The 27,321-nt window shown below is 36.3% G+C and overlaps 1 protein-coding gene across 1 annotated transcript in view; it reads left to right on the top strand.

The window, feature by feature from the left end:
• The window catches only part of SCP2 (sterol carrier protein 2), a 96,891-nt gene that overhangs the window by 56,069 nt on the left and 13,501 nt on the right, over positions 1-27,321 (top strand). Inside the window, exons 12-13 of the mRNA XM_010982120.3 lie at positions 8,993-9,146; positions 18,657-18,750. Of these exons, the coding sequence (XP_010980422.1) occupies positions 8,993-9,146; positions 18,657-18,750 (248 nt within the window). The remainder of the gene's footprint in view (positions 1-8,992; positions 9,147-18,656; positions 18,751-27,321) is intronic.

Raw genomic sequence — 27,321 nt, 5'->3', positions numbered from 1 at the left:
CAGGATCTTTTTTTTTTAACTTTTTATTTTATTGAATAATAGTCATTTTACAATGTTGTGTCAAATTCCAGTGTAGAGCACAATTTTTCAGTTATATATGAACATACATATATTCACTGTCAAATTTTTTTTGCTGTGAGCTACCACAAGATCTTGTATATGTTTCCCTGTGCTATACAGTATAATCTTGTTTATCTATTCTACATTTTGAAATAGTGTTTCTTTGTTTGTTTACTTTGCAATGGTCATATGACAAAATGCAAAGGTATCCAAATAATAGTATCATATTTTATTCTGGTTTTTAAAGTGCTTTCACATATATTGTACAACATTTAATCTGAACATTTGTGTAAAATGAATAAGTAAAATTTAACTTTAGCTTATTATTAGCTATCTCTGATTTTCGAAAATGCATATTAATACCTGTGATCTGCTGAAAGGGCATTAAAGTGCTTTTGAGATAAAACTCCTAACAAGGGATTGTTTCTTTGAAGCTGTAAGTTGGGTATTTAGTTTGGTCTTTTGTACCAGTTCAGCCTGGCATTTATTGCCTTTCCAGTATGACTTCAAGCTAGTTTTACATCCTAGTCTCCTACTTTTCAATGTTCAACGAATGCTTGTTGTGTGCCCACACTGTCATTAGGTGCTGTAGGTAACTGCTTTTCAAAGATGGGAGTCTACTGGTGGACTGACTCAGGATCTCCTGTAGCTTTTAAACATGTATATCCCGCCCTACCCTCAGAAATTCTGATTCCTAGGTCGGTTGCTCCTAACAATTTGTATTTTTATTAAGTTCTCCCAAGAGCCTCTCATGTATAGCCAGGTTTGGGAACTACGGCTAGAGTACACAAGGTAACCATTGCCCTCAAGAAGCATACAAGAGGCAGATAATATAACACAAATAATTAGAATGCAAGGCAGAATATAAGTGCCTTAGGCAAAGCACAAACCAGAACTATGAAGAGAGGAAAAAGGAAAAGGAGAATGGGAAGGGTGGAGATTTACTAAATACACACCACATGCCATGTTCCATGCTAGCATTCATATCTAGTTGGGTTTTGGGGGAGGAGATAAAGAAATAGGAAGCATGTTTAAACTAAACTAGACTCTGCTTTTCCCAGATGTGTTTAATTCCTTCTCACCTCTACAAATGCTGGCTTTGCTGTTTTCTCAATAATAACAATAGTCAACACATATCCAATGCTAAGTGCTGGGCACTGTTTCAATTATTCTTCATGTATAAATGCACTTAACCTCATATCTATTTTTATATTTTATAAAAGAGAAAAATAGAGATACAGAGTAACTTGCCTAAAGTCACCAAGCTAGAAAGTAGCAAAGCTAGGATTCAGATCCAGGCAGTGTATTTCTAGAATCCAAGCTCTTAACCCCACTAACATGTTAACTTCAGTCCCCTTTCCCCAGTGGAAATGCCTGTCTTTAAGATCCATCTCAGGTGTTACCCATCTTATGAAACTTTCCCTTTTCTGAACTCCTACTATACATTCTTATTAATACTTCTCTTTTTATTTATGCTTTTAGTACATGTTATAATTATTTATGGCTTTTAAAAAATCTCCTCTATTTGACTGAGAGCCGTTGAGGACAGGAACCATATTTCATTTGTCTCTGTACCCTGAACAGTGCCCAATACAAGACTTTGCACGTGTAAAGAGGATGGTTGAATAAATTATTGCTCCTTTAACGTCTGAAATGTGGTATGAGGCAGAGGGGATGAACTTGTTTAGTGTGAGGATGGTTACGATCATTGGGAAGAATTCATGGGAAGGTAGATTTGGGACTGATGCAGTAAAGAACTTTTTAACATGCCTTTTCAAAAATGGAATTGGTTGTCTCCTGAGAGCATACATTGGCTACCACAGAGGCTGTGCATGAGAAATACAAGTTAACAACTTGATGGAAATGTTGTAAGGAGAACTGCCCATCTGATAGGGCCTTAGATTTGATGAGCAATTAGATACTTTCTAATTCTAAAATGCTCTGATCCCCCAAAGGGATGTAATGATGTTCCTCCTGAATCTCCTGAGTTCTTCTTGTTTCTAATGATACATATATTATTCTATTGTGTGACTTAAAAAATGTTTCAGTACTTTTAAAGGTATTATAAACTTAGATTTTAAGGATTTAGGTTAAAATGAAATGAGAGTAAATAGAATTTTAGCCAGGGAACCTAGCATACTTAAACCATGTCTTGGCTCCTCTACTCTATAAGAGGTCACCAAAATAAATACATTCTAGGAAGATGACTGGCAAGACCTAAATCCAGTACTGATTCTAAAAATTCAATAAGTCAGCAAAGCCTAAATAGCTTTTAACCAAAGCATCTGTTTCACCTTTCATCATATCCTAGAGGTCCCCCATCCTCTGGGCACCCATCCATGGCTCAGAATTTTGTATGTTTACCACTGTGATGTGAGGGGAGGTAAGTTTTATCATTAGACTCTAATGGACACTCTTGAGTGCCAGGAGAAACATTTACTCTTGATACCTATTGCCAGGTAGAGATAGCTAGAAGCAGGCACTGGCTTTTATTGCTCTTGCCAAGTAAAAGGAAGAGAGAGAAGATAGTGCCTATATATCCCAAATTTTATTTTATTATTTTAACAGCTCTATTAAGGTAAAAATCAATGTACAATCAACTGCACATATTTAACTGCACAATTTAATCAGTTTTTACATCTATATCCACCTGTTAAACCATCACCATAGTCAAGACAGTGGACATGTCCATCAACCCGAAAAGTTTCTTTATATAGACTTTTTTGGTAATCCCTCCCTTCCACTTCTCCCCATCCCTAATCCCAAAGCAACCACTGATCTGTCTTCTGTCACTGTAGATTAGTTTGCATTTTCTAGAGCTTTATATAAATGGAACCCTACAGTATGTTATCTTTCTTTTTGTCTGCCTAGGATTTGTCCATGTTTTGTATGTACCAATAGTTCACCCCTTTTTATTGCTGAGTGGTATTCCATTGTATGGGTATGTCATGTTTATTGTTTGTGGATATTTGGGTTGTTTCCAGTTTTTGGCTATTACAAATAAAGCTACTGTGAACATTCATGTATAGATCTTTGTATGAACATAGATTATGTTTTCTCTTGAGTAAATACCTTGGAGTAGAATGACTGGATCATATGCTAGGTGTGGGTTTAACTTTTAAAAAACTGTCAAGTGGATTTCCAAAGTACCATTTTACATTCCCACCAGGAGTGTATGAGAGTTCTAGTTCCTCCACATCCTCTCCAGCACTTGGTATGATCAGTCTTTTAAATTTTAGCCACTCTAAGCAGTACATAGTGGCATCTTCTTGTGGATTTAATTTGCATTTTCCTACTGGCTAGTTTTTTATGTGCTTATCTGCTATCTGTATATCTTCTTTGATGAAGTGTCTATTCAAATCTTTTGCCCATTTTGGGGGCAAAATAGGTTTTTTCTTTTTGTTGAGTTTTGAGAGTTGTTTAAACATCCTGTATACAAGTTCTTTATCAGATATATGCTTTGCAAAGATTATATCCCAGTCTGTGACTGTCCTTTTCATTCTCTTACTAGTGTCTTTTAAAGAGCAGTTTTTAATTTTAATTCCCATTTATCAGTTTGCTCTGTTATGGTTTTACTTCTGGCGTAACTAAGAAATCTTGATCTAACCCTGGATCACAAAGCTCTTTTCCTGTGTTTTCTCCTAGATATTGTATTGTTTAAGTCTTCCATTTATATCTATGACTCATTTTGAGTTAATTTTTGTGTATGGCACAAAGTATGGACTCATGCCCAATTTCTATATATGGATTTCCAGTTGTTTGAGTGCCATTTGTGGAAAGACTAGACTTTATCCACTGTATTGCCTTTGTCAAAAATCAATTGTTCATAAATATGTGGGCATTATTTCTGGACTCCGTTTTCTGTTCAGTTAATGTATTTGTCTTTACATGAGTACCATACTGTTTTGATTACTGTATCTTTATAATAGTCTTGAAATTAGGTAGCCTTAGCCCTCAAACTTTATTCTTCTTTTTCAGGGTTGTTTGGTAATTCCATAGAAATTTTAGGATCAGTTTGCTGATTTCTACAAAAAATTCTCCTGGTATTTTTATTGGGATTATGTTGACTGTGTAGATTTATTTGAGGGACAATTGAGATTTAAACAATAATGAGTCTTCTGACCCATGAACAAATATATATCTCCATTTATTTAGGTCTTCAACTCTTCTCAGTAATATAGTTTTCACTATACAGGTCTCACACATCTTTTGTTTGATTTATCTTTAAGTATTTCATATTTTTGATGCTATTGTAAGTGGTATTTTTTCAGTTTCAATTTTTCATTGCTAGTATGTAGAACTACAAACAATGTTTATATATTCATCTCATATCCTTGCTAAAACTCACTTAATAATTCTAGTAGCTTTTTAGAAACTCCATCAGATTTTTCTATACAGACAATCATATTGTCTGTGAATAAAAAGTTTTACATTTTCCCCTTTACCTTTATGAAATGGCCTTCTTTGCTCTGATATCTACTTTGGCTGATTTAATATGGCCACTCCAGCTTCCAAATTTTAACCAGTGCTAACATGGTATATCTTTTTCCATCCCTTTACTTTTAACCTATTTGTGGCTTTACATTTAAAGCACATTGGCAGTATTTAGTTGGGTCTTGCTTTTTTCCTCTTCCTACTCACAATCTCTGCTTTTGAGTGGGGTGTTTAGACCATTAACATTTGACGAGATTATTAGTATGGCTATTTCTTTGTCTCAGCTGTTCTTTATTCCCATTTCTCTCTTTTTTTTTTCAGCTTACTTTTGGATTATTTTCTTATTACTCCATTTTATCTTTATTATCATAGTCTATCTTCAAGTAATATATACCACTTCATTAGTAGTAAAGGAACCTTACAATAGCATACTTTCATTTCTCTTGTCTAGGCCTTATAATACTATTGTTGTGAATTTTTCTTTTACACATGTTATAAACCCCACAAGAGACTATTATTTTTGTTGAAACAATCACTTATCTTTTTATTAAAGAGATTAAACAATAAGAAGAAAACCGTATCTATTTAATTATGTAGTTACCACTTCATTCCTTTGTGAAAAATTTGTATTTCCATCTGCTATCGTTTCCCTACTGCCTAAATGATTTCCTTTAACATTTCTTACAGTGTGGGTGTTGCAGTATGGTGATGAATTCTTTCAGCTTGTTTTGTCTGAAAATATCCTCATATTGCTTTTGAACTTGAAATGTACTTTATATTTGATAGCCTTCTAGGTTGATAATTTTATGACTTCTGGAGGGAAAAACTGCTCTTATATAAATATGCATTTTTCAGTGTATGCTGAGTCCATCAAAGCTTTTTCCCCTTATAGTTCGACAAACCTTTACTTTATAAAAAAGCCAGGCTCCAACAGTAGAAAAACATGCTTTTTTTATGTTGTTCACGCTAAGGCCTTTAGATGTCTAATTTGAAACTAAAGATGAATTATGACTTCTTTGTACTTGGCAGTCTTAATGGTATAGGAAGAATTAGGGGTTCAAGGAAGCAGGAAGAAGAAAAGACCTCGGGTTATATCTTAAGATATTATCTCTTGTTGTTTTTCCACTCTGGATTTCCATAGCATTTAGTTCTTATCTTTATTAGCATTTTATGTTATTACACAGTGAATTCTTTTTATCTTTAGTACTTAGTAGAGTATTTGATACATGTTTGAATAGTTTATCTTCAGTAGCAACCAGACTATATACCTTTGTAGCTGAGTCCTAGGCTAATTATTTTTATATAAAAAGATTGACCAACATCTTGTAGGAAATTTTTGCAGCAAGATGGTAGTAAAAATGAAATAATCAAGTTAAAAAGTGTTTTTCCCTTCATAAGAGACTATAAGAAGGGCATTTCTGTTTGAATATACTGCTTTGACAGAATGCCATTCCCATGCCCATCCACAGTTTATAGATACATCGTATTCATGTTTGGTAGTTTATTTTTTTCCAAGCAGAGGAAAAATACAGTTTTCAATTCAGTGCCAGAAGTTATCCAAAGAAGGAAAATTAAAAAAAAAAAAAAAGAAAACATTGCTCACATAGTTGATGCTTTCGTAACTGTCTGCTGCACCTTCTTGGCAAGTGAATTTGAGGCCATCTTTTGACTTCCACCCTTCACAGATCTAGATTCTAGAAATACAAGAAATGCCAGTTTATTCTGAAATCAGGCAACCATAAAGCTCATGTAATCAGTATGTTTTCTCACTGATGCTCATCTTTTGTCAGAGCAAATAAATGACAAGATAAGTTAGCATGGGTCCTTATTCCCTCCCTCCCTTCTAATCCTTTTCTGTCAGTTAAGCAAATCATGGGTAGAAATTTAATGCCGTGTACCACAGTATCAGTGGTACGGTGCAACTGAGATTATTGCAGAATCTGAATGAAGTGCTTCCAGTACTCATTCCTGTCCTCTCTCCCTCCTCTCCTCTCCTCTCCACTCTCTCTGGGCCTAGCTTCCCCCTCCCGCTCTCCCTCCATCACCCCCCTCCACTCTCATTGGCTGTCTTGAGCACTCTCTAGGCCTCACTCACTTAACTTTCTATTCCTTAAGCGGGCCATGTTCCTTTATATGCCTATCTTGTTTATTGTTAGATCTTCTGAGCCCTGAGCAGTGTCAGCACGTAACAGGCATTCAGTAAATATTTGATGGATAGGTAGATGAATATGTAATTGGTTCCTTGAATTTTTAACTAAGATTATATCATAAGCATCTTCCTAAATTTTTGTAAACATCATTTTAAATAGGAGCATAGTACTTTGTCATATGGATGGATCATAATTTATATAACCATTCCTCAGTTATTCTACTTATAGGTGACCTAGTTTTTCACTGTTCTAACAATGTGATGAACAGATAGCTTTACATGTAGGATCTTGCCTATGCTTGATTATTTCTATAGAATGGTTTTTCAAGGCATTTTAAATGCTCTTAATAATTTTGTACATTGCTTTACAAAAATGTACCTGTTTGAACTTTTACCTGTAGTGTATGAACGCAGCTGTCTTGCCATAGTCTCCCCAGTATTGATTAGTTCCATTTTTGAACATCCTGACCAATTTGATTGGTTAAAAACAGCATCTTTCTATTTGATCAAGATGAAGTAAGTATTTTTCTGAAATATTTATAAACTATGTGTATTCGTTCTTTTGTGAAGACAGCTAGCTATATTTCCCCACCCATGTATATACAGGACCAATTTGAATATTTTTTTTTGGTCTTACATATTTATAAATGTTTAAGCTTTTTTACAGCAGATTTCAAGTAAAACTGATTGCCCCAAAGTTTGGATGTACTAGTAGAATCATTCACTTTGACCTCAATATTTGAAATGTTCACGATTCAAAAAATCATTACAGGATGTGGAATTACCTAGCTTAAAACAACATTTAAAATATATATATTCTGTAAAAATATAGACACTGCTCAAAAATAAGAAATGGCAGTTAAATTTCTTGAGGAGGTTGAGGTTATAAAGGAAACTGTCATAAGTTCTTGGGAAACAGAAGCTGTGATTGAGGGTGTGGGTGGAAAGACAGGCATTATAGGTAGACCTCTGTAGCTCTGCCTTCAGGACATTGAAACCTGTCTATCCTGATCTAACATTCTTAACGCATCTGTCCTTGATTAGCTGGTGTGGTTGAAAGACATGTAAATCAGGAGACCTGGGTTCTAACCTCTACTCTGGAATTAGGCTGCTTTGTAAAACTTCTTCACAAATTACTTAATCTTACAGTTTCTCACTGTCAACACTGTAACCAAGCAAGGACCCGTGGCACAAAAATCCAAACTCTGGTAGTGGGTGTTAGCAGCAAAGTAAGGATTTGTTTGCTGGGTGCCAAGCAAGGGATTGGGAGACAAGTCTCAGATCCACTCCATCTTGGTGTTTTGAGTTACAGATGCTTTAAAGGGGAAGAACAAAAAAACTAGGATTAAGTTTAATCTTGTGACATTTCTTAGTCATGGCTTTAGGAGTCAGGATGTCTCTGGTTTATTATTCTCTGGACAGGTGGTCCATGGCTCAGGAGTCTGTGCATTCATCTTGCCCTGGAAAAACAACCTGAGTTTGTACGTTAATACCTACAACAGCAGTTTTATTAGCAGTTTTATTGACAATAAGAATTTTAGTCATCTGATTCTGGTTGATTAGTGTTCAGTAAGCGCAGGATTGAGGTCAGAGGGGACAAGAAAAGGATTGAGGTCAGAGGAGACAAGCCAGAGAATAAAGTTTTAGATAGATTAGTCATAAACTCGGTAAGGGAACTCGGTTTTGGGGTGCTCAGTTTCAACATTATTAAGTTCTTCCAGCTCAAAAAATCTCTGATTTTATTATCCAGGGGACGAAAAGATATTTTTGTGAATAGCTGTGAATAGGTCTGGAAAACAATTCATTCCTGCTAGGAACTACTTGAGAATAATAAGAAAATTTCCCATACCAGCTGAATTTTTTAGGGAAAGCTAACTCCCAAATCCTAGATTATTTTCCTTTGATACATTAAAAATGGTATAAAAAAAAGTTAAATTATTTTCAATTTTTAATTTATTTAATCTAGTTAAATAATTTAATTAAATAATTACTATTTTAAATCAACTTAAAATCATACTTGTGCCTGAGCCATAGAACACTATATTCCATGTTATCTCTTTCAACGTTGCCAAAAAATGACAGGCTGGTTAAGTTTAAAGAGCGCAGGGAACTTCTTAAGCCCGAATATTGCCTAAATACAGAGAATTACTTAGGGACTAAATATAACTAGCTGCAAAAACCCACCAGGCTTTTAAGAGAAGTTATTACTTAGGCAGACGTCATCTCGGCTGAATAAAATGGTTTAGTTTAAAGTCACAATTAAACGTTAGCTTTTATCTGGTTTGAGAAAATTGGCTGGGCAGCTTTCTAAACCGGCGGAATCTGACTGCTCTGTGCTCGATTTGTTAGGTCTGGCTCAGTGCGCAGAACTCTGCTGGCAGCTGAGAGGGGAAGCCGGAAAGAGGCAAGTTCCTGGTGCGAAGGTTGCTCTGCAGCATAATATAGGCCTTGGAGGAGCTGTAGTTGTCACGCTGTACAAGATGGGTTTTCCTGAAGCTGCCAGGTAAGTGGCATTCTGAGTTTTGTCTGGCAGTGTGACTTTTCACAACTGATGACGTTGTACAATGTAAAAAAAGTCCTTATTTTATTGTCTTACTACTCAAAGAACAAGTATCTTGTTAACTTTGCTTTAATAGTATGGCTTTAAAACTGGCAATTAACTTTTAAACTTAACCAGCCTTAGGAAAATTTTGTTCAAATAGGAAGCAACATAGTCAAAAGAGAGTGCTGAACTCTAAGCCCAGGCTGGCTGGGTATTTGTCTCAGCCCTGCCAACCTGAGTAATTTTAATTTAGGCAGGTCACTTTTTGGTTTCCTTTACCACAATTTACTTTCTCCTCATAGCTTCCCAGGCTTCTGAGGTTGTTTGGAGAAGATTATCAAATATGCTTATTGTATCTCTGCAAATGTATGTTTCTGACTCCAGCTAAGCCCTCACTGCTGCTGATTTTCTGTTTGTCTTGCTGGTTTTCTTCCCGCCCTTGTCAAATGCCTGTACTCCCCCAAATTTCCAAGTATTTTCTTTTCCAAGCTTTTTCAGGATCCCTTGACTTCCTTACTTTTCTTTCAGAAAAGTCCTCATCCTTCCCAGAGGAAAAAACTCCCCTTTCCATTCCAAGGCTCAGCTTTGTCTTTGCATGCTTTTGTTTCCAACCACTCTCTGTAACTTTGTTCCAAATATTAATTATACCTTTATGTTATAATTAACATAATTAATTATACCCTTTTGAATCTTTCCACTTTTGCCTTTCCGTTGGCTCCTTTCCTCCCGTCAACAAGCATGTTTAGGTCTTCCGTATTCTAAAAATATGTTTTCTCCTTACCTTAATTATTCTCTTTCATGATGAGCCTTTTATGTTGAGCCACTTTTGTTTTTCTTCTCTGAAATGTCTTAGATTTAGTCTCTGATCTCACCACTGAGGTCAGGTAAGGCCCCCAATGATCTGATCATGAAATGTTCTTGTCTTTATTTTCCAGCTTTATTCTCTTTAACCCTGCCATGGCTTTCAACACTAATTGGCTCCCTCTTTTATCCTGAAATTCTTGGTAATTAGTTATTCATTTTTTCACACGTTTGGTTCCATAGCAGTATGTGACACACTTCTTTTACAGAATCCATTATATCCTTATGTTTTATGAAAAGCCCCTGAGTCTCTTCTCTCTGTCACTTCTTTCTCTGCCTGGAATATTAGTTCTTTTTTTTTTAATTAAAGTACAGTCAGTTACAATATGTCAATTTATGGTGTACAGCACAATGCCCCAGTCATGCATATAGATACATATATTCATTTTCGTATTCTTTTTCATTAAAAGTTTTGGAATATTTGTTCTGTTGTGAAAGTTCTATCTTCCTATTAAGGCCAGTCTTAGGTAACACCTCCCTTTGAATATTCACAGCACTTTGTAACTCCTGGGTCCCTATCCAATTTTTGTTTAGTTGTAGTGTATTTAGCTGGGTTTTTTTATTCCCTTTATTATGTGAAGCCCTTGAAATCTGAGATCTAAGACTGTGATTCTCCCTACCCCTTTAAGGATCTCTCTCATAGTGAGTAAATGTTTACTAAATTGAATCAAATAAAAATATGTTAAAATGGTGAATTTTAAGTTCCCATCTAAGTCTAATTTGTATTGGCCTCTGGAATTCCATCTAGTTTGTATTTGGAGCTGAAAACCCATAGTAAACACCAAACTATAAAGAGCTACCAGAGTCAACATATTAGTATAGCTATCTCATTTACTCAGAATAGAAGATTATGCATTTTGGGCAACAAATTCTATTTATTTTTAATTTTTTTAATGGAAGTACTGGGAATTGAACCTGGGACATTGTGCATGCTAAGCACATGTTCTACCACTGAGCTATACCCTCCCCCCCTCAATAAATTCTATGTTAAACGTGGAATTCTAATAGTTCTTTTATTTTTCAGGAGACAAAATAATTGGGAGATAGAATTGTTCATAATAACTACAGTTGGTATTTTTGGAAAGTCTAAAGTATGAAAAAATTCAGATGATATATTAATGACTGAAAGAAATTGGCTTGAAATATTGAAGACATTTTTGATAGTTTTAGTGATAGAACATAACCCACTTCAAAGTTGGGAAAATAATTCTAATTCTGATGGTGCAAATATAGTTTTAAAATGAGGTTGTGGTTTGGTTTTAAAGAAAGTAATTTTAAGATACTCATTGCAGATGATCGGATTTCCTTAGTTTCTCATTTCTCTAACTTTGTTGGAGCAGCAGCTACATGCTTAGGCCTTCCCCTCCGAGTATATGGGGAAGGCAGACATACTTTTTTCAAAATGCTGCAGATGCGAAGAAGAAATTATTATGAAGAACATAAATTTGAACTGGGATGACTAGGATTGCCCAGCAGAAGGGGAGACGAAGGGCATTCCAGGCCTGTACATAGGTACAGAGATTTGAAAATACAAGATTTGGTGACTGGTTGTACTGTGTGGGTAGAGAGTAGATTATTTTTTTGTACCTGGGTAGTAGGGCAGAGTCAGTAACATATAGGTGACCAGAGAGTCAGCTGTAACAGTAGATTGGATTCAGGTTTTGAAATGCTTCAAATGCTATGCTTAGGAGTTTGCAGCTTATCCTATAGAATATGAGTTTTAGCAAAAGATTATGTGATTATATTGCACTTTAGATAGATCTGCACATCATATCTGGAAGCACGTGATGTGGATTGTCCCATATTGGTGATGTTTAGCTTTGATCACTTGATTAACGTGGTATCTACCATGTTTTCCTCTGAAAAAGTTACTCTTTTTCTCCTTTCTAGTTAATAGGTAATTTGTGGTGAGATGCTTTGAGATTATATAAATAGCCTGATCCTCATCCAGCTTTTTTACCCATTATTCTTTCATTTTAGCATCCATTGACAATTTTTTTCTAACTTAATCGTACCTAATGTTTATTAAGTGGCATTCTGCTGTAAGGAAGATTCTCTTCTCTCCCATTTTAAAATGAATTCATGGCTATCTATACCTATCAATAAATATATTAGTATGAATGCATGCATTTTTATTTTACTCAGTGGGTTATAATTCATTAGTGTCATTTATTTTGATACTCAAAATGTCTCAGCTTTGGCTAGTGGGAACCCCTTCTAGCTGACTTGTACTGTCTTATGATTCTCTTTAATACTTCCTTGCTTTATAGCTCAAGAAGGTATTCTAGGCTCATCCTGTATTTTCCATGCCCCAGCCCTAGGATCAACTATTTCTCCAAAGAGCCCGGGTTCCTTTTAGTAGAGAATGGTAATTAGAAACCACAGTGTGGCTGCTAGCTGAGTGCTTGTCTTTATTAACTTCCAGGCCTTCTCAGAGGACACAGTGGACTCACACACACACACACAGTTTTAGTTTTGTTTTAAAAGAGATATTTAAGAACATGTGCAAAAATCTTACATGATTTTTATCTTTCTTCATGCTAATGTAGCCACCAGCTAGTCAGCAGTTAGAATGAAGCAATTACAAAACCACTGAAATGTCAACTATATGTGACATCTCTTTTTATTTTTTTAATCAGAGAGGCAGTGTTCATCAGTGGAAAGAGCGCCCCATCAGCTTTTCTATTATGCTGCTTGCTTTGGATGTGTTAACTTAACCTTTCCCTCAGTTAGAAAAGTTAGAAAAGAGAGTATCTACTTTATGGATTTGGAAACTTAACACAAAGTACCTGCCACACATTGTAGTTGCTCAGTAAACTGTTGATTTCTGATTTCCCTGTGCATTTTCCATTTTTCTTCCCTATTTTTCTAGTTCACATCACTGATTAAATGGTTGAAAATGGTTTTATTTATTAAATTATAAATATCACCAAGGGGTTTGGAAAAAATGAACTTTAATTTTTAGTTCAGAGTGGGGAACATAGCCAACTCATTGAAGCCCACAGTTTGGCTCTTTGGGCTGGGTTTCTGTTCAGGATGGGACTCTGTGCTCTCTCTGAAGTCAAGGGCAGTTGCTGATTGCAAATGAACTTTATTCATTAGTCCTGTGTGCACTGAACAACCATCTCTAGTTTGAACAGACTAATTACTGATAAAACATTAGATTTAGGGATGGAGATTTGATTAAAATGTAGCATTCTTTGTTCTTCCTAAACACTATGAATAACAGCAACCACTTTAAAAAATTATTTTTAACAGCTTTATTGAGACATAATTCACATGCTACACAATTCACCCATTTTAAGTGTACATTCAGTGGTTTTTAGTGTGTCACAGAGTTGTACAGTCATCACCACAATCAATTTTAGAACATTTTCATCACCCCTAAAAGAAACCATGTACCCATTAGCAGTCATTTCCCAGCCCCGCTTCTTGCAGGCTCTGGCAGCCGCTAATCCACTTTCTGTCTCTAAAGGTTTGCCTATTCTGGACAGTTCATGTAAATGAAATCATACAGTATGTGGCCTTTTGTGGCTGCTGCTTTCATTTAGCATAATATTTTTAAGGTTCATCCATGTTATGAGAATGAATATAGCACTGCATTCCTTTTTATGGCCGAATAATATTCATGATAAGGGTTCCGATTTCTTCACACCCTTGTCAACACTTGTTATTGCCCGTCTTTTTAATTTTACTGATCTTAGTGAGTGTGGCGTGCATCTCATTGTGGTTTTGGTTTGCATTCCCCCAAAGGCTAAGGATGATGAGCATCTTTTCATGTGCTTATTGGCCATTTGTATATCTTAGGAGAAATACCTATTCAGATATTTTGGCCATTTTAAAATTGAGTTGTCTTTTTATTATTGAGTCATAATAGTTCTTTAACAACTACTTTCTGAGGGCCTAATATGAGCCCCAGGACCATGCTAGGTGCTTTGTCTGTACTTCTTTGTTTAATCCTTAAAAAAGACCACATGGTAGGTTTTGTACCTCGTTTATGGATGAGGAGATTGATGATCAGAGTTAAAACAATTTATCTAACAGGCGTCATAAGTCCTAGCAGTCACGATTCTAACCCTCCTCTATCTGAGTTCAAAGTTTCCTGTTTTGTTGACTACTCTGAACTTCTGACCTTTGACATTATTGAAACAGTGTCTGTGTTCTAGGCCTTAGAATGAAAATTTCAGGAAGCACAGAGGGAATTCATACACCCAACAGTTAATCTTCAAAGTACCTTCCAACATTTTAACCCTTATCTGTCTGAGTTCAAAGTTTACTGTCTTGTTGGCTGCGCTGCACTTCTGACCTTTGACATTGTTGAAACAGTGCCTGTGTTCTAGGCCTTAGAATGAAAATTTCAGGAAGCAGAGAGAGAATTCATACACCAAATAGTTAATCTTCAGAGTGCCTTCCAAAATTTTTTATAGTAAATTTATTTCAGGGAACTTATGTATAAACCAAGTTAAAAAAATACAGTCAAATTTTAGTTTCTACTAAGAGAACTTCGTATATAAAGAAATCATGAGGAGCATCCTTTTGTAATATGAGTAATCTCTGTTCTGAGTTTGCTGAAGTTATATAGCTTCCCTAGAGCAGGGCATACATCAAGCAAATTGTCAGATGTGAGGGGTTTTCAGAAAGTATTGCTATAACTTTATATAGTAATTTTTTTTGTAATCTGGATGAAAAGTTGGCTATTAGCTTGACGAGCTTTTTAAAACAAGCAATATAAATATCTGTGACCTGTGGGAACTCGTCTGGACTCTGCCCCATCACGTATCAAGATATTTTGTACATACAGTGAAAAGGGTCTGTTATTTTATCACATACAGTTAGAAAGTGGCATGCTTAGAAAAGGGCACAGTGATAATTATGATTAAAGGCTGAAAATTCCTCCTCTCTCCCAGACTTCTAAATTATTATTTATAATGACTATTAATGAAATGAAATTGGCTTGTGGAGGACTAGTTGTGGTCCCTAGATTTTAGATCACTCATTCAGACTTTTGACTGAGAAGGTGGTGTACCATAGATAATTCTGCTCTAAATGGAACAGGAGGAAAATTAGAACTTAGCTAAGGAAGAATTCAGTGTAATTCAGTTCTATTGAGTCACTATTTACCGAATACCTATTGTGTGCTAGGAACTGGGAATATAAGTAAAGTGTTTTTTTGTTTTTGTTTTTTTTAAGCTTTGGTATCTACTCTTGAGAAGCTGGCATTTAGTAGCGTTTCGTAAAAAGGGAGTTTCCTGTCCTGGATCTTGAAGGTAGAATGGAGTTTGCTAGGCCAGAGGTATTCCAGGCACAGGGAGCAGCAATGGCAAAGGTGTGGGTGTGTGGAGTCGCATGCCATCCTCTGAGAAGGACCCATTTTTCAGCCTGGTGGGAGCTGAGTTCCATTCCTTGTTGTGATAGTAATGATTTCCTCTAGTAGGCTCACTTTTCAACCTCCTGGACTTCCCATATGCACCTTTCACCCTCCTTCTCAGCTGATTGCTTTGCTTTGTATGTTGTTGAAAAAATAAAAGCTGTTAGACCCAAACTCCCTTATTTCCATCCCAAGACCTGTCTAGGATTGCACTCATCTGATCCTCTTTCTTCCCTTGCGTCTTCTCTTCCTTCACAGGCCACTAGATCTCATCCCATCACTTTCTCAAGATTTATCTCCTCTCTCTTTTTCCCTGGTTCATTACCATCAGCAGGCAGACATGCTCTGGTATGTTCATCTTAAAACAAAAACAGATTTTCCTTACTACCACACTCCACTGCAGAAACCGCTCCATTTCACTGTTCCCCTAAAAGTAATGTCTCAAAAGAGCCACACTGTCTCTATTTCCCTCTCCTATTCACTCTTTAACTTACTGTAATCTGACTTCTACCTTCCAGCTCTTCCTTAAAATTGCTTTTGTCAAAGTCACCTGAACTCTTCGTGTTGCTAAATCTAGTGAGTGCTTGACCTTTGGCAGCATCTGACAGAGTTCACACCTCCCTCCCTCCCTCCCAGATTCTTTCTCCCCTCTCAGCTTCTGTGAGACCGTGCTCTTCCAGCTTTCCTCTTGCATTACTGGCTGCTGCTTCCTCCTCTCTCCCAGACTTCTAAATTATTACTCTGTTGAGTTCCACAGATTTAAATGCTTTCGCTGCGCTAATGATTTACCCCGCTTTATCTCAAGCCTTGACCTCTCCTCTGAGCTCTAGATTCATATCCAACTGCCTCTTGTCTCATGTCTCACATCTTGTACTGACCATACCTGAGATGGAACTTTGATCCCCTCTACTCCCATTGCGTTCTTCCTTTTGTCAATAAATGGCACTACCATCCCCTTGGTTATTCAGGCCAAGCAGCTAAGTCATCGTTGCCCTTTCCCCTCCCTCTTAAATCTCCCTTATTCCCAGCAGCAAGACCTCTGGATTCTATCTCCAAAATATACTTTGAAACCACTTCTCTCCGTCTCCACTAGCAGACTGCCCATGCTGTAGTCCAGGTCACCATCACTGCTTACCTGGGCTACTCTAGCAGCCTCGTAACTCTCTCCCCTGCTAGTTTCTTGCACCCCAACCCCGCCAGTTCCTTCTGCACACTGTTGTAAGAATAATCACAGATCAAACTATTTCACTTCCCTATTTAATCATTTCAGTGGCTTCCCAGATTCCCTATTTTGGCCTGCATGATCTGGTCCCTGCCCAGTTCTCCAGTTTCATTTCATGTCATTCTCCCCCCAGTTACTGTACTCTAGTGACCTATTTTACTTTCTTTTGACAAACCAAACTCTTTTCTCTCTCAGGATCTTTGCAGTTTCCTCTTTGTATGGCTAGCTCCTTTTCTACCCTTCATTGGGTCTTAGCTTAAACTCACTTGCTCAGTGACATTATTCCTTGACTGCCTTACCTAAAGTAGGTTCCTCTTTTTGTTTGCTTCCTAATACTTGCAGTTATTTTGTCTGTTTACTTCTTTTTCTCCCAGAAGAATATAAACTTAGGACTGGGACTGAGTCTGACTTGTTCCCCATTATACTCCCAGTACCTTGAACAATGCTTGGCATGTAGCAAGCAGTCATTAAATATTTACAAAATGATAGAAAGAAGGAAAGGGAAGAAGAAGGAGAAATGGATTGGGTGGGTAGGGAGAGAGAAAAAGAGAGAAGGAAGGAGAGAGAGGGTAGAGAAAGAAGAAAGGAACGCTTTGCTGAGCCGCTGCTGTGCCCTTGAATCTTCAGACATATTCTTCCCATGTGTGTTGTTTCATTTGCAGCCCCAGCCATCAACAGCACACTTGTGGTGTATCAGAGGAATTACTCAACATCCTAAGATGCTGTCACCTTCCTCAGACCCTTTGAGTTTCCATCTATATGTAATTCTTGAGGCTCTGTAGCCCATAACAGCCATGGCTGTCTCTTTTTTTTTTTTAACCATGGGCCAGAGTCTGCTAGCTACCTTACACCCAAGATTCCATTTAATTCTGCCACCTTATTGGCACTCTCCACCTCCTTCCCTGCCTTCCCACTAGACATTGCAGAGACGAAGTAGCTTGCTCAGAATCAGACAGCTAGTGAGCGGAGGAAGCCTTGGGATTCCAACCCAGCCCTTGTGGCTGCAGAGGCTGTGTTCCTTCTGCCACACCAGGCCACTTGTCTAGAATTGTTCTGTAAGTAACAGCCAGTAGGCTCATAGTGTTAAATTCGTGTCTTGCACCGTAGCTAAAAAATAAACCCTGAGTCCAACCTCTGCTTACTCCCCACTTCCTTGTACCCTGTTTAATCATCATCATCTCTTGCCTGGACCACTGCAGTGACCTCTGAATTGGTCTCCCTGCCTCCCCACTTGCCCCCTTACAGTCTGTTTTCCAGCTGGCAGCCAGATTTATTTTTTAAAACATGTGAATTGGGTTGTGCTACTCTCCAGCTTATACCCCAGCGTTCTTCTCACTATACTTAAAACCCAAACTCCTAACCACGACCTGCAAAGCCCCTTGTTATCCTGCCCTGTATGTTTCTGTGACCTTAGATCCTTCTCCTCTGCTCTGCCCCAGCCATGCTTGGTCTTCTTGTAGTTCCTTAACTATAAGGTAGTTTCTACCTCAAGTTCTTTATACTAGAAGTATAGAACTGGCTTCCCCACCTAAATCCTTACATGGCTGGCTCATTTACATAATTTAAGATCTAATTTCAATATCACCTCCTCCCAGAGGCCTGTCTGACTAGGCTATCTAAAATAGACCACCCAATACACATAGATATACTTTCTCTATATCCCCTTAAACTGCCTTATTTTCTTCATAGTAATGATATTCTTTACTTTTTTTGCGTGTTTTTGCATGTTCATTGTCTCCCCCCTCCCCCCCGGCATAGAGGCTTCATGGGAGTAGATTCGGTGGTTTTACAGTATTTTCAAGGACAGTGCCTACCACCTAGTGAGCACTCAGTATTGGTTGAAAAAAATGGGAAAAAAAGGTTAATTGTTTTATTGGCTTAATAACAGTTTCCTTTGGATAAGAGTCACAATATTTCCATTCTTAGGGTTTTTGGAAGTTACTACTATATCAATGTTAAAAAACCTAGGACCTATATGACTCCGTGGATTGAAATGAGTTCTTTTCCCCGGTTCTTTTAGAACTCATCAAATTGAGGCTGCTCCAACCAGCTCTGCAGTTGATGGATTTAAGGCAAATCTTGTGTTTAAGGAGATTGAGAAGAAGCTTGAAGAGGTAAGTAAGATTCATATAAAATGCTACCAGGAGGACCCTGGGGCTAAAGGAAGCAGATACAGATTTCAGGTGTTGTCATGAAATAGTACAAGTTGAAAATTTATACCATGTTATCAAGTATTGTTGTTGTATATTAGATTTATAAGTGTGTATTTTGGCTTCCTTATAATTCTGGTAAGAGTACATTTCAGACATGTATAAATCTTCAGATTTGAGTTATATAAAGGGATTCTAATTTATTTTGGTGTAATTTCCTTCTGAATTAGGAAGATCTCACTTAGAACCATTCAAAAGAATAATTAAAGGAGCCTTTAAAGGTACCTTATATCAAAACTCCTTTTGGAAAGAAAGATTTTGTGCTTGGGTTTTTCAAAGTTTTAAAATTTGTTTCTCTTGTTGCAAAAATGAGCTAATTAAAAATTTATACAGAAATATATAAAAAAGAAAAATTAAAAATCTCCCGAAATGCCATTACTTAGAGTTCACTAAAATGTTAACAGTGATTTGACATTCTTTCAGACATCTTTATGTATATGAACATACAGTTTTATATAACTAGGATCATACAACATACGTTGAGTTTTTAATTTTATTATATATGCAGACCTATGTTTATCTAATAATCATACTAAGGCAACCTAACAGTAATTTTTCTCCAAAAAGAGTTGTTCTTTTCAGGCCAAATTAGATATTTACTTCACTGTTTCAAACTTAAAGGCATCCTGGAATTTCATAATTAATTTTAACTTTGAGACCAACAAGGCACAGTTATAGCCAGAGTCACACAATTCCAATTACACGTCTATTAAGCTGACTAAAGTGGGCTGAAGTAAAGAAAAGGATTCAAAACATTTAAGGTGCACATTTCTCTCATGTTAGAGCTACAGTGTGAAGACAAACATCATGCCTATCTCCTAACTCCCTTATTGTAGCACAAAGGATTTCTTAACATCTTGAGGTGATTACACCCTAGATGGGAAAACAGCTAATGTGACTGATGGGTCTTGACAAAGTACCCTGCATTTCTAGAATTTTCATAATGATCAACAACCTTCCTGAGGTAGAAGGGGCCAGGGCTGACAGTTCCCAGCAGGCAGGCACTGGCCCAGGAACTGCAGGCCTATCCTACCGCTGTCTTACAGGGATACACGTGTGTGGATCTACCTGTTGTTTTAATTTTATTTTATTTTTAAAATTTATTTATTATTTTATTTTGGGGAGAAGGTAATTGGCTTTTATTTATTTGTTTATTTTTAATGGAGGTACTGGGGACTGAACCCAGGACCTTGTGCTTGCTAGGCACGTACTTTATCACTGAGCTGTACCCTCCCCCATGTTGTTTTATTTTTAATTAAAATTTTTTTTTATTGAAGTACAATTGTCAAACTCAACGAATTTATCCCTTCCCACCTCTTTCCCCCCAGTAACCATAAGATTGTTTACTATGTCTGAGAGTCTGTTTCTGTTTTGTAGATGAGTTCGTTAGTGCCCTTTTTTTCCTTTTTGTAAGATTCCACATATAAGTGATATCATCTGGTATTTTTCTTTCTCCTTCTGGCTTACTTCACTTAGAATGATGATCTCTAGGTCCATCTATGTTGCTGCAAATAGCATTATTTGATTCTTTTTAATGACCAAGTAGTATTCCATTGTATAAATATACCACAACTTCTTTATCCAGTCATCTGTCAGTGGACATTTAGGTTGTTTCCATGTCTTAGCTACTGTAAATACTGCTGTTTTGAACATTGGGGTGCATGTATCTTTTTGCGTTAGAGTTCCCTCAGGATATATGCCCAGGTGTGGGATTACTGGATCATAGGGTAAGTCTATTTTTAGTTTTTTGAGGAATCTCCATACTGTTTTCCATAATGGCTACACCAAACTACATTTCCACCCAGCAGTGTAGGAGGGTTCCCTTTTCTCGACACCCTCTCTAGCGTTTATCATTTGTGGACTTTTGAATGATGGCCATTTTGACTGATACCTCATTGTAGTTTTGATTTGCATTTCTCTGATAATTAGCCATATTGAGCATTTTTTCATGTGCCTATTAGCTATTGGTATGTCTTCATTGGAGAACTGCTTGTTTAGGTCTTCTGCCCATTTTTGGATTGGGTTGTTTGTTTTTTTATTGTTAAGTTGTATGAGCTGTTTATTCTGGAAATTAAACCTTTGTTATTCGCATCATTTGCAAATATTTTCTCCCATTCCATAGGTTGTCTTTTTGTTTTGCTTATGGTTTCCTTTGCTGTGCAAAAGCTTTTAAGTTTAATTAGGTCCCATTTGTTTATTTTTGCTTTTATTTCTGTTACCTGGGTAGACTGCCCTAGGAGAACATTGCTAAGATTTATGTCAGATAATATTGTGCCTATGTTTTCCTCTAGGAGGTTTATCATGTCTTGTCTAATATTTAAGTCTTTAAACCATTCTGAGTTTATTTTTGTGTATGGTGCGAGGGAGTGTTCTTCATTGATTTACATGGTGCTGTCCAGTTTTCCCAGCACCACTTGCTGAAGAGACTGTCTTCTCTCCATTGTATATTTTTGCCTCCTTTGTCAAAAATTAATTGACTGTAGGTCTGTGGGTTTATTTCTGGGCTCTCTATTCTGTTCCATTGGTTCATATTGTCTGTTTTTATGACAATACCGTGCTGTTTTGACTACTGTAGCTCTGTGGTATTGTCTGAAGTCTGGGAGGGTTATTTCTCCAGCTTTGTTCTTTTTCTTCAATATTGCTTTCGTAATTCTAGATCTTTTGTGATTCTATATAAATTTTAGAATTATTTGTTCTAGTTCTGTGAAGAATGTCATGGGTAATTTGGTATGGATCGCACTAAATCTGTAGATTGCCTTGGGCAGAATGGCCATTTTAACAATATTGATTCTTCCAATCCAAGAGCATGGGGTATTTTTCCATTTCTTTAAGTCATCTTTAATTTCCTTCATCAGTGTTTTATAGTTCTCCATGTATAAGTTTTTCACCTTCCTGGTCAGATGTATTCCTAAGTATTTTATTTTTTGGATGTGATTTTAAAATGATTGTTTCTTTACTTTCTTTTCCTGCTTTTTCATTGTTAGTGTAAAGAAATGCAACTGATTTCTATGTGTTAATCTTGTTTCCTGCTACCTTGCTGAATTCTTTTATGAGCTCTAGTATATGTGGAGCTTTTAGGGTTTTCTATATTTAGTATCATGTCATCCATATATAGTGACAATTTTATCTCTTCTCTTCCAATTTGGATCCCTTTTATGTCTTTTTCTTGCCTGATAGCTGTGGCTAGGACTTCCAAGACCATGTTGAATAGAAATGATGAGAGTGGACATCCTTGTCTTGTTCCAGATTTTAGTGGAAAGGTTTTCAGTTTTTCACCATTGAGTATTATGCTGGCTGTGGGTTTGTCATAAATAGCTTTTATTATGTTGAGATATGTTCCCTCTATACCCACTTTGGTAACAGTTTTTATCATAAATGAGTGTTGAATTTTGTCAAGTTACCCATTGTTTTATAACTTGCTTTTTTCTCTTGATAGTATGTTTCCTGCCCATAAATATAAATCCTTACCATTGGTTTTAATGACCACATAGTACATGTTTGAATATATGTAACATAATATATTTAACTAGCCTCCTATGATGAACATTGTGTTGTATCTTGTTAAATCTTACAAATAAAAAAATAGTATGTTTTCCTTTTGTACTGTCTTTAAGTAAAAAAATGTCATGATCACTTTAGCATAAATAGAGAGGGAAATTGTTGGGTCATGAGATACGGATGTTTAGCATTTTGATACATATTGCCAAACTACCCACCAAAAAGAGGGTACTAATTTACAGACTTAATGACTGTTTTTTCTTCACACTGTCTCCAGTGCTTTGTTGGCTGGTTTTAAAAAAATCTTTGCCAGTCTAGTAGGAAAATATATCTCATTATCGTTTTTTAAATTTCTTTCATTACAAGTGTCCACTAAAATGAAGGTAGACTCTCTAAGGGCTCAGCTTGAAAAAAAGTTTTTTCATGCTACCAATTATTGCCCTCAGAGTAACCTATAGGATAGTTGCTTTTGCCAAGTTGTCCCATTTTTTTTCAACTTTATTCTGTCAAATAAATAAATACTGAGTATCTGATATGGCTGTATATCAGTCATTGAATACTTTATTATTGAGATTAACAACAGTCTATTTTTATTTCAGTCTTTTTTTAGCTTTGCAAATGAATGCCTCTTGCTCCCATTTTAATTCTTTTCTACTCCCGCTATAACTTCACTGGCATGGACCTTGTCCCCTTGTTTCTTTCTCCTTCCCACGACTGTCAGTTTCCTAAATGTTTGTAGCACTAGAAAGTGAAAGTCTTGAAATCTTTTGTCAATTCATGCATTTTCTGCATCAGCAAAGGAAGTCTGGCAAGAGATTTTATTTCCACTTTTGTCTTTGTTAGCAATACCCCATTGCCCTTCTTTGAATTCTGTCTTAATTTTTTGTTCCTATTAAGTTTACGACAGGACCTACTCCTTGACCTTTTGCCTACTCAGAAAGTACTTTTCTTCAAGCAAGGAGGCACTTAGAATTTTCTTAGGATTAGTGATCTCCAGTTTCACAACAAATGTTTTTACCGTTTTAACTCTCTCCTCTTTGTCTGTTTCCTTACCCTTTCTCACTCCCTCTTCAACTGAAAGTGTTTTATTGACCAAAGGGTATGATTCTATAAGAAGATCAGTTGGTTCTCAAAAGGAACAGCAAGTGCAGAATTAACCTACACCTCTCTTAAGGAAGTGGGAGAAATTTCTCTCCAAGTTTCAGGTAGAATTTCTAAACGTCTGCTGGTGTTTTCCTGGGTCTAACTTGGTGTCTGCCATGACTCTATTCCTGATGCATTGTGCAAGCAGATGGCATGGATGCTGCTGGAAGTAGTTGTTCATCAGCCATTGGCCCCAAAGGAAGCCTGACTCTTTGGGTGGCTCAGCACACCAGCGTTACTAACCTACTCTTCTAGATTATCTCCACAGAACCTTGAATGATAAAAGATTTCAAGGAATGTGGAAAAGACTTTGAACTTTCTTTTAATTCATTTGTGGTGACAGAAACTACTTTCATAGACTAAAGTTTGGAAGTATTGATGTAACCTGCATTGTCGTATGGTATGATCAAATGGAAAGAGCATTCAACTTGAAGCTAAACCAACCTGAAATTGAGTTCTGGTTGGACTGCTTACTTGTCATATGTCCCTGCCCCTCAGGGAACATACAGTGTAGTGGGAAGATAGACATGGAAAATTTTTCCCAGAAAAGAATAACTGCTTTAGCAAGGAACTTACATGTGGGTGCATGTGCAAAGGACCGTCAGGGTGTCCAGTAGAGACAGAGAAGCCTTCCCAGAGGAGTTAGCCTGTGAGTTGAGACTTGACTGGATGAGGTTGGAGTGGGAATGGAGAAGAGGAGGAGGTGAGTGACCCACGACAGGGCATGAGCAAAGGCATAGAGGCATGTGTGTTCATGGTATTCAAAATGGTCAATATTTTTAGAACAAAAAACCTGAGGGGGATGAAAAAGGGGCTGAAGAGAAGAATAAATAAGTATCCTTGAGATTATGAAGTATCTTGAATGATATGTAAAGACAGACTTTAATCCTCGAGGCTTTGGGAAGCCATTTAAATTCAAACCTGAAAGTGATATTAGATGGATTACAGTATTGTTAGGTGGGTTATCGTAGATGAGTTTCTTAGCACTAGGATAGAGAACAGTCTAAAGGATTCTTAACCTTTTTGAGCCTCAGTTGTTTTTTTCTGCTTAATGAGCTACTATTAACACCTGTCCAGCTACTTACAGGGTTTTATGAAATTAAAGAAAAATGTATATAAAAAACACTTGAAAACTTTGTAGTTCCCCAAAGATTATTATTGTTGTTAATGATTTTTCCTAAAGTTCACTTAAACAATTTGAGTGAGATCTTTTAAGGGAAGCCAAAATAAGAGAATTTCTCTTTCACTGAAAAAAATCTGAGTCGCCAGAAAGAGAAAGAAATATACCATACGATGTCACTTATATTGTGGAATCTTGAAAAAAAATGACTCAAATGAACTTATTTACAAAATGGAAACCTATTCATACTTATTTTATTTATAGACATTCAATTATTCCGTCACCTTTTGTTGAAAAACCTATCCTTTCTTCATTGAAGTACCTTTGCTTCTTTGTCAAAGATCAGTTGAATGCATTCATGTAGGTGTATTTCTGGGATTTTGATTCTGTATTATTGATCTATGTCTTTTGTCAATATATATATTGCTGTATCTATCTATACGTATACACACACACACACACACACACACACAGTGGAATACTACTCAGCTTTTAAAAAAAGAGTAAAAATTTTCCACTTGCAACAACATAAATGGACTTGGAAGGCATTCTGCTGAGTGAAATAAGTCAGACAGGGAAAGGCAAATAATGTATGATAGCAGTTATGTGTGGAATCTAAAAAATACAATGAACTAGTGAATATAACAAAAAGGGAGCAGACTCACAGATATAGAGAACAAACTAGTGGTTGCCAGTGGGGAGAGAGTGGGGAAGGGAAACATAAGGATGGGGAGTGGGAGGTACAAACTATTGGGTATAAGATAAGCTAAAAGATGTATTGTACAACATGAGGAATATAGCCAATATTTTGTAGTAACTGTAAATGGAGTATAACCTTTAAAAATTGTATAAAAATAAAAAGTACATATAACCTTTAAAAAAATCTGACAGTCATTTTGTTTTCTTGATTTAACTAGAAAATGTTGGTAGTTGATTTAAGGACCCTCACATATAAGAATTGCCTCCATGGCTGTTGAGATAAGTAGGCCTAGACTGAATATTTTTAGAATAGCTTTTTTGAAGTCCTGAGACCCATGGTTGATTCTGGATTCGTTCAGGTGTGTTATCTATATATGAGAAAAAGATTGACACACCCATTAGGATAACTAAAATCAAGAAGACAGACAAAAATGTTGGTAAGGATGTGGAGAAATTGGAACCTCATTTATTGCAGGTAAGATTGTAACATGGTGCAGCCACTTTAAAAAAACAGTTTGATAGTTCCCCAAGAAGTTAAACATCACCTTACAACCCAAATTTTCACTTCTAACTATATACTTAAGAGGAATTAGAGCCCATGTGCATGTAAAAATTTGTACACAGATGTCTGTAGTAGTAGTATTAATAATAGCTAAAAAGGGGAAACAGCCGTCAACTGATGAATGGCTAAACAAAATGTGCTACATCCATACAATGGAATCTCATTTGGTCATAAAAAGGATTTAATTACTGCTGCGTGCTTCAACATGAATGAACCTTAAAAGCATTAAGTGAAAGAAACCAGTCACAAAAGATCATATGTTGTGTGATTCCATTTGTATGAAATGTCCAGAAAAAGCAAATCCACCAAGACTGAAAGTAGATTAGTGGTTGTCAGGGGCGAGCAGGAGGGGAGAATGGCAGGAGTCAGGGGATGACTACTAATGGGTATGGGTTTCTTTTTGGGGTGATGACAATGTTCTAAAATTAGATAGTAGTGTTGGTTGCACAACTTTGAATAAACTAAAATGCCACTGAATTATATATTTTAAAAGGAACTTCTATGTTATGTTAATTACATCTCAATGAAGTTGTTGTAAAACAAACAAAACACAGCAAAAAGAAAGAACTTAGGCCAGACTCTCTGCATACATAGAATTAGAGTTTAGTATCTAATGATAATTATTTGAATATTTCAGGTACCTAGCACAGTACCTGAGCATAATAAGCATTTAAATGTCTGTTAAAAGAACAAATATTATGATACCAAAAGGAATAATCTTGAACATAAATTACTGTAGGGGTATAGGGCTAAAATTAAAGATGAGGAATAAAAACTATTAGAAATTATAAGAAAATTCAAATAGACTTAGAGATTAATTTATTTAACAGGTTAAATAAAGTATAGTATACTTCTACAGTTAAAGACCACGTATAGTCATTTTAAACTATGTAGAAGGATATTTAATGACACAGTAGTAAAGATAGCTATATTAAACTGAAAAGTGAATTACAAAACAGTATATACACTGTGATCTCATTTAAAAAATATATATGCAGAGAAGAAAAATGGAGGGCATTTATATCAATTTTTTTTTCTCTGGTGAAATTATGAATGGCTTATATTTTCTTTTTGCATATCAATAATTTTCTATTTTTCCACAATAAAATGTATGTCTTCTCTGAAGAAAATAATTGCAATAAAATGATTGTGTGTGTGTTTTTTAAGGTGTGTGAGTTATTCATCCTGCCAGCCAGCCTAGCGGCTCCTCTGTTCTCCTTGTGTTCTCCTTTATCCCAGTATGTTGTCATAGTGGTCAGAGTGTATTATCATTTACATTTCTTACTCCTTAATGCCTGGAACAATATCTAGTGCCAGTCATTGTTTCAGTCAATAAATATTTCAGTAAGGAAAGATGAAACAGAGTGGGAATGAAGGGAGAAGGAGGGAGAAAGGAAACCAACCTACAGAGATGTGGATCTGAGGTTATTTTTTCAGCTTCATTCCCCAAGAT

Source organism: Camelus dromedarius, chromosome 14, assembly GCF_036321535.1.
Source record: "Camelus dromedarius isolate mCamDro1 chromosome 14, mCamDro1.pat, whole genome shotgun sequence".
Classification (NCBI taxonomy): Eukaryota; Metazoa; Chordata; class Mammalia; order Artiodactyla; family Camelidae; genus Camelus; species Camelus dromedarius.
Note: the sequence above shows the minus strand (reverse complement) of the source record. Positions and strands in the feature narration are given on the sequence as shown.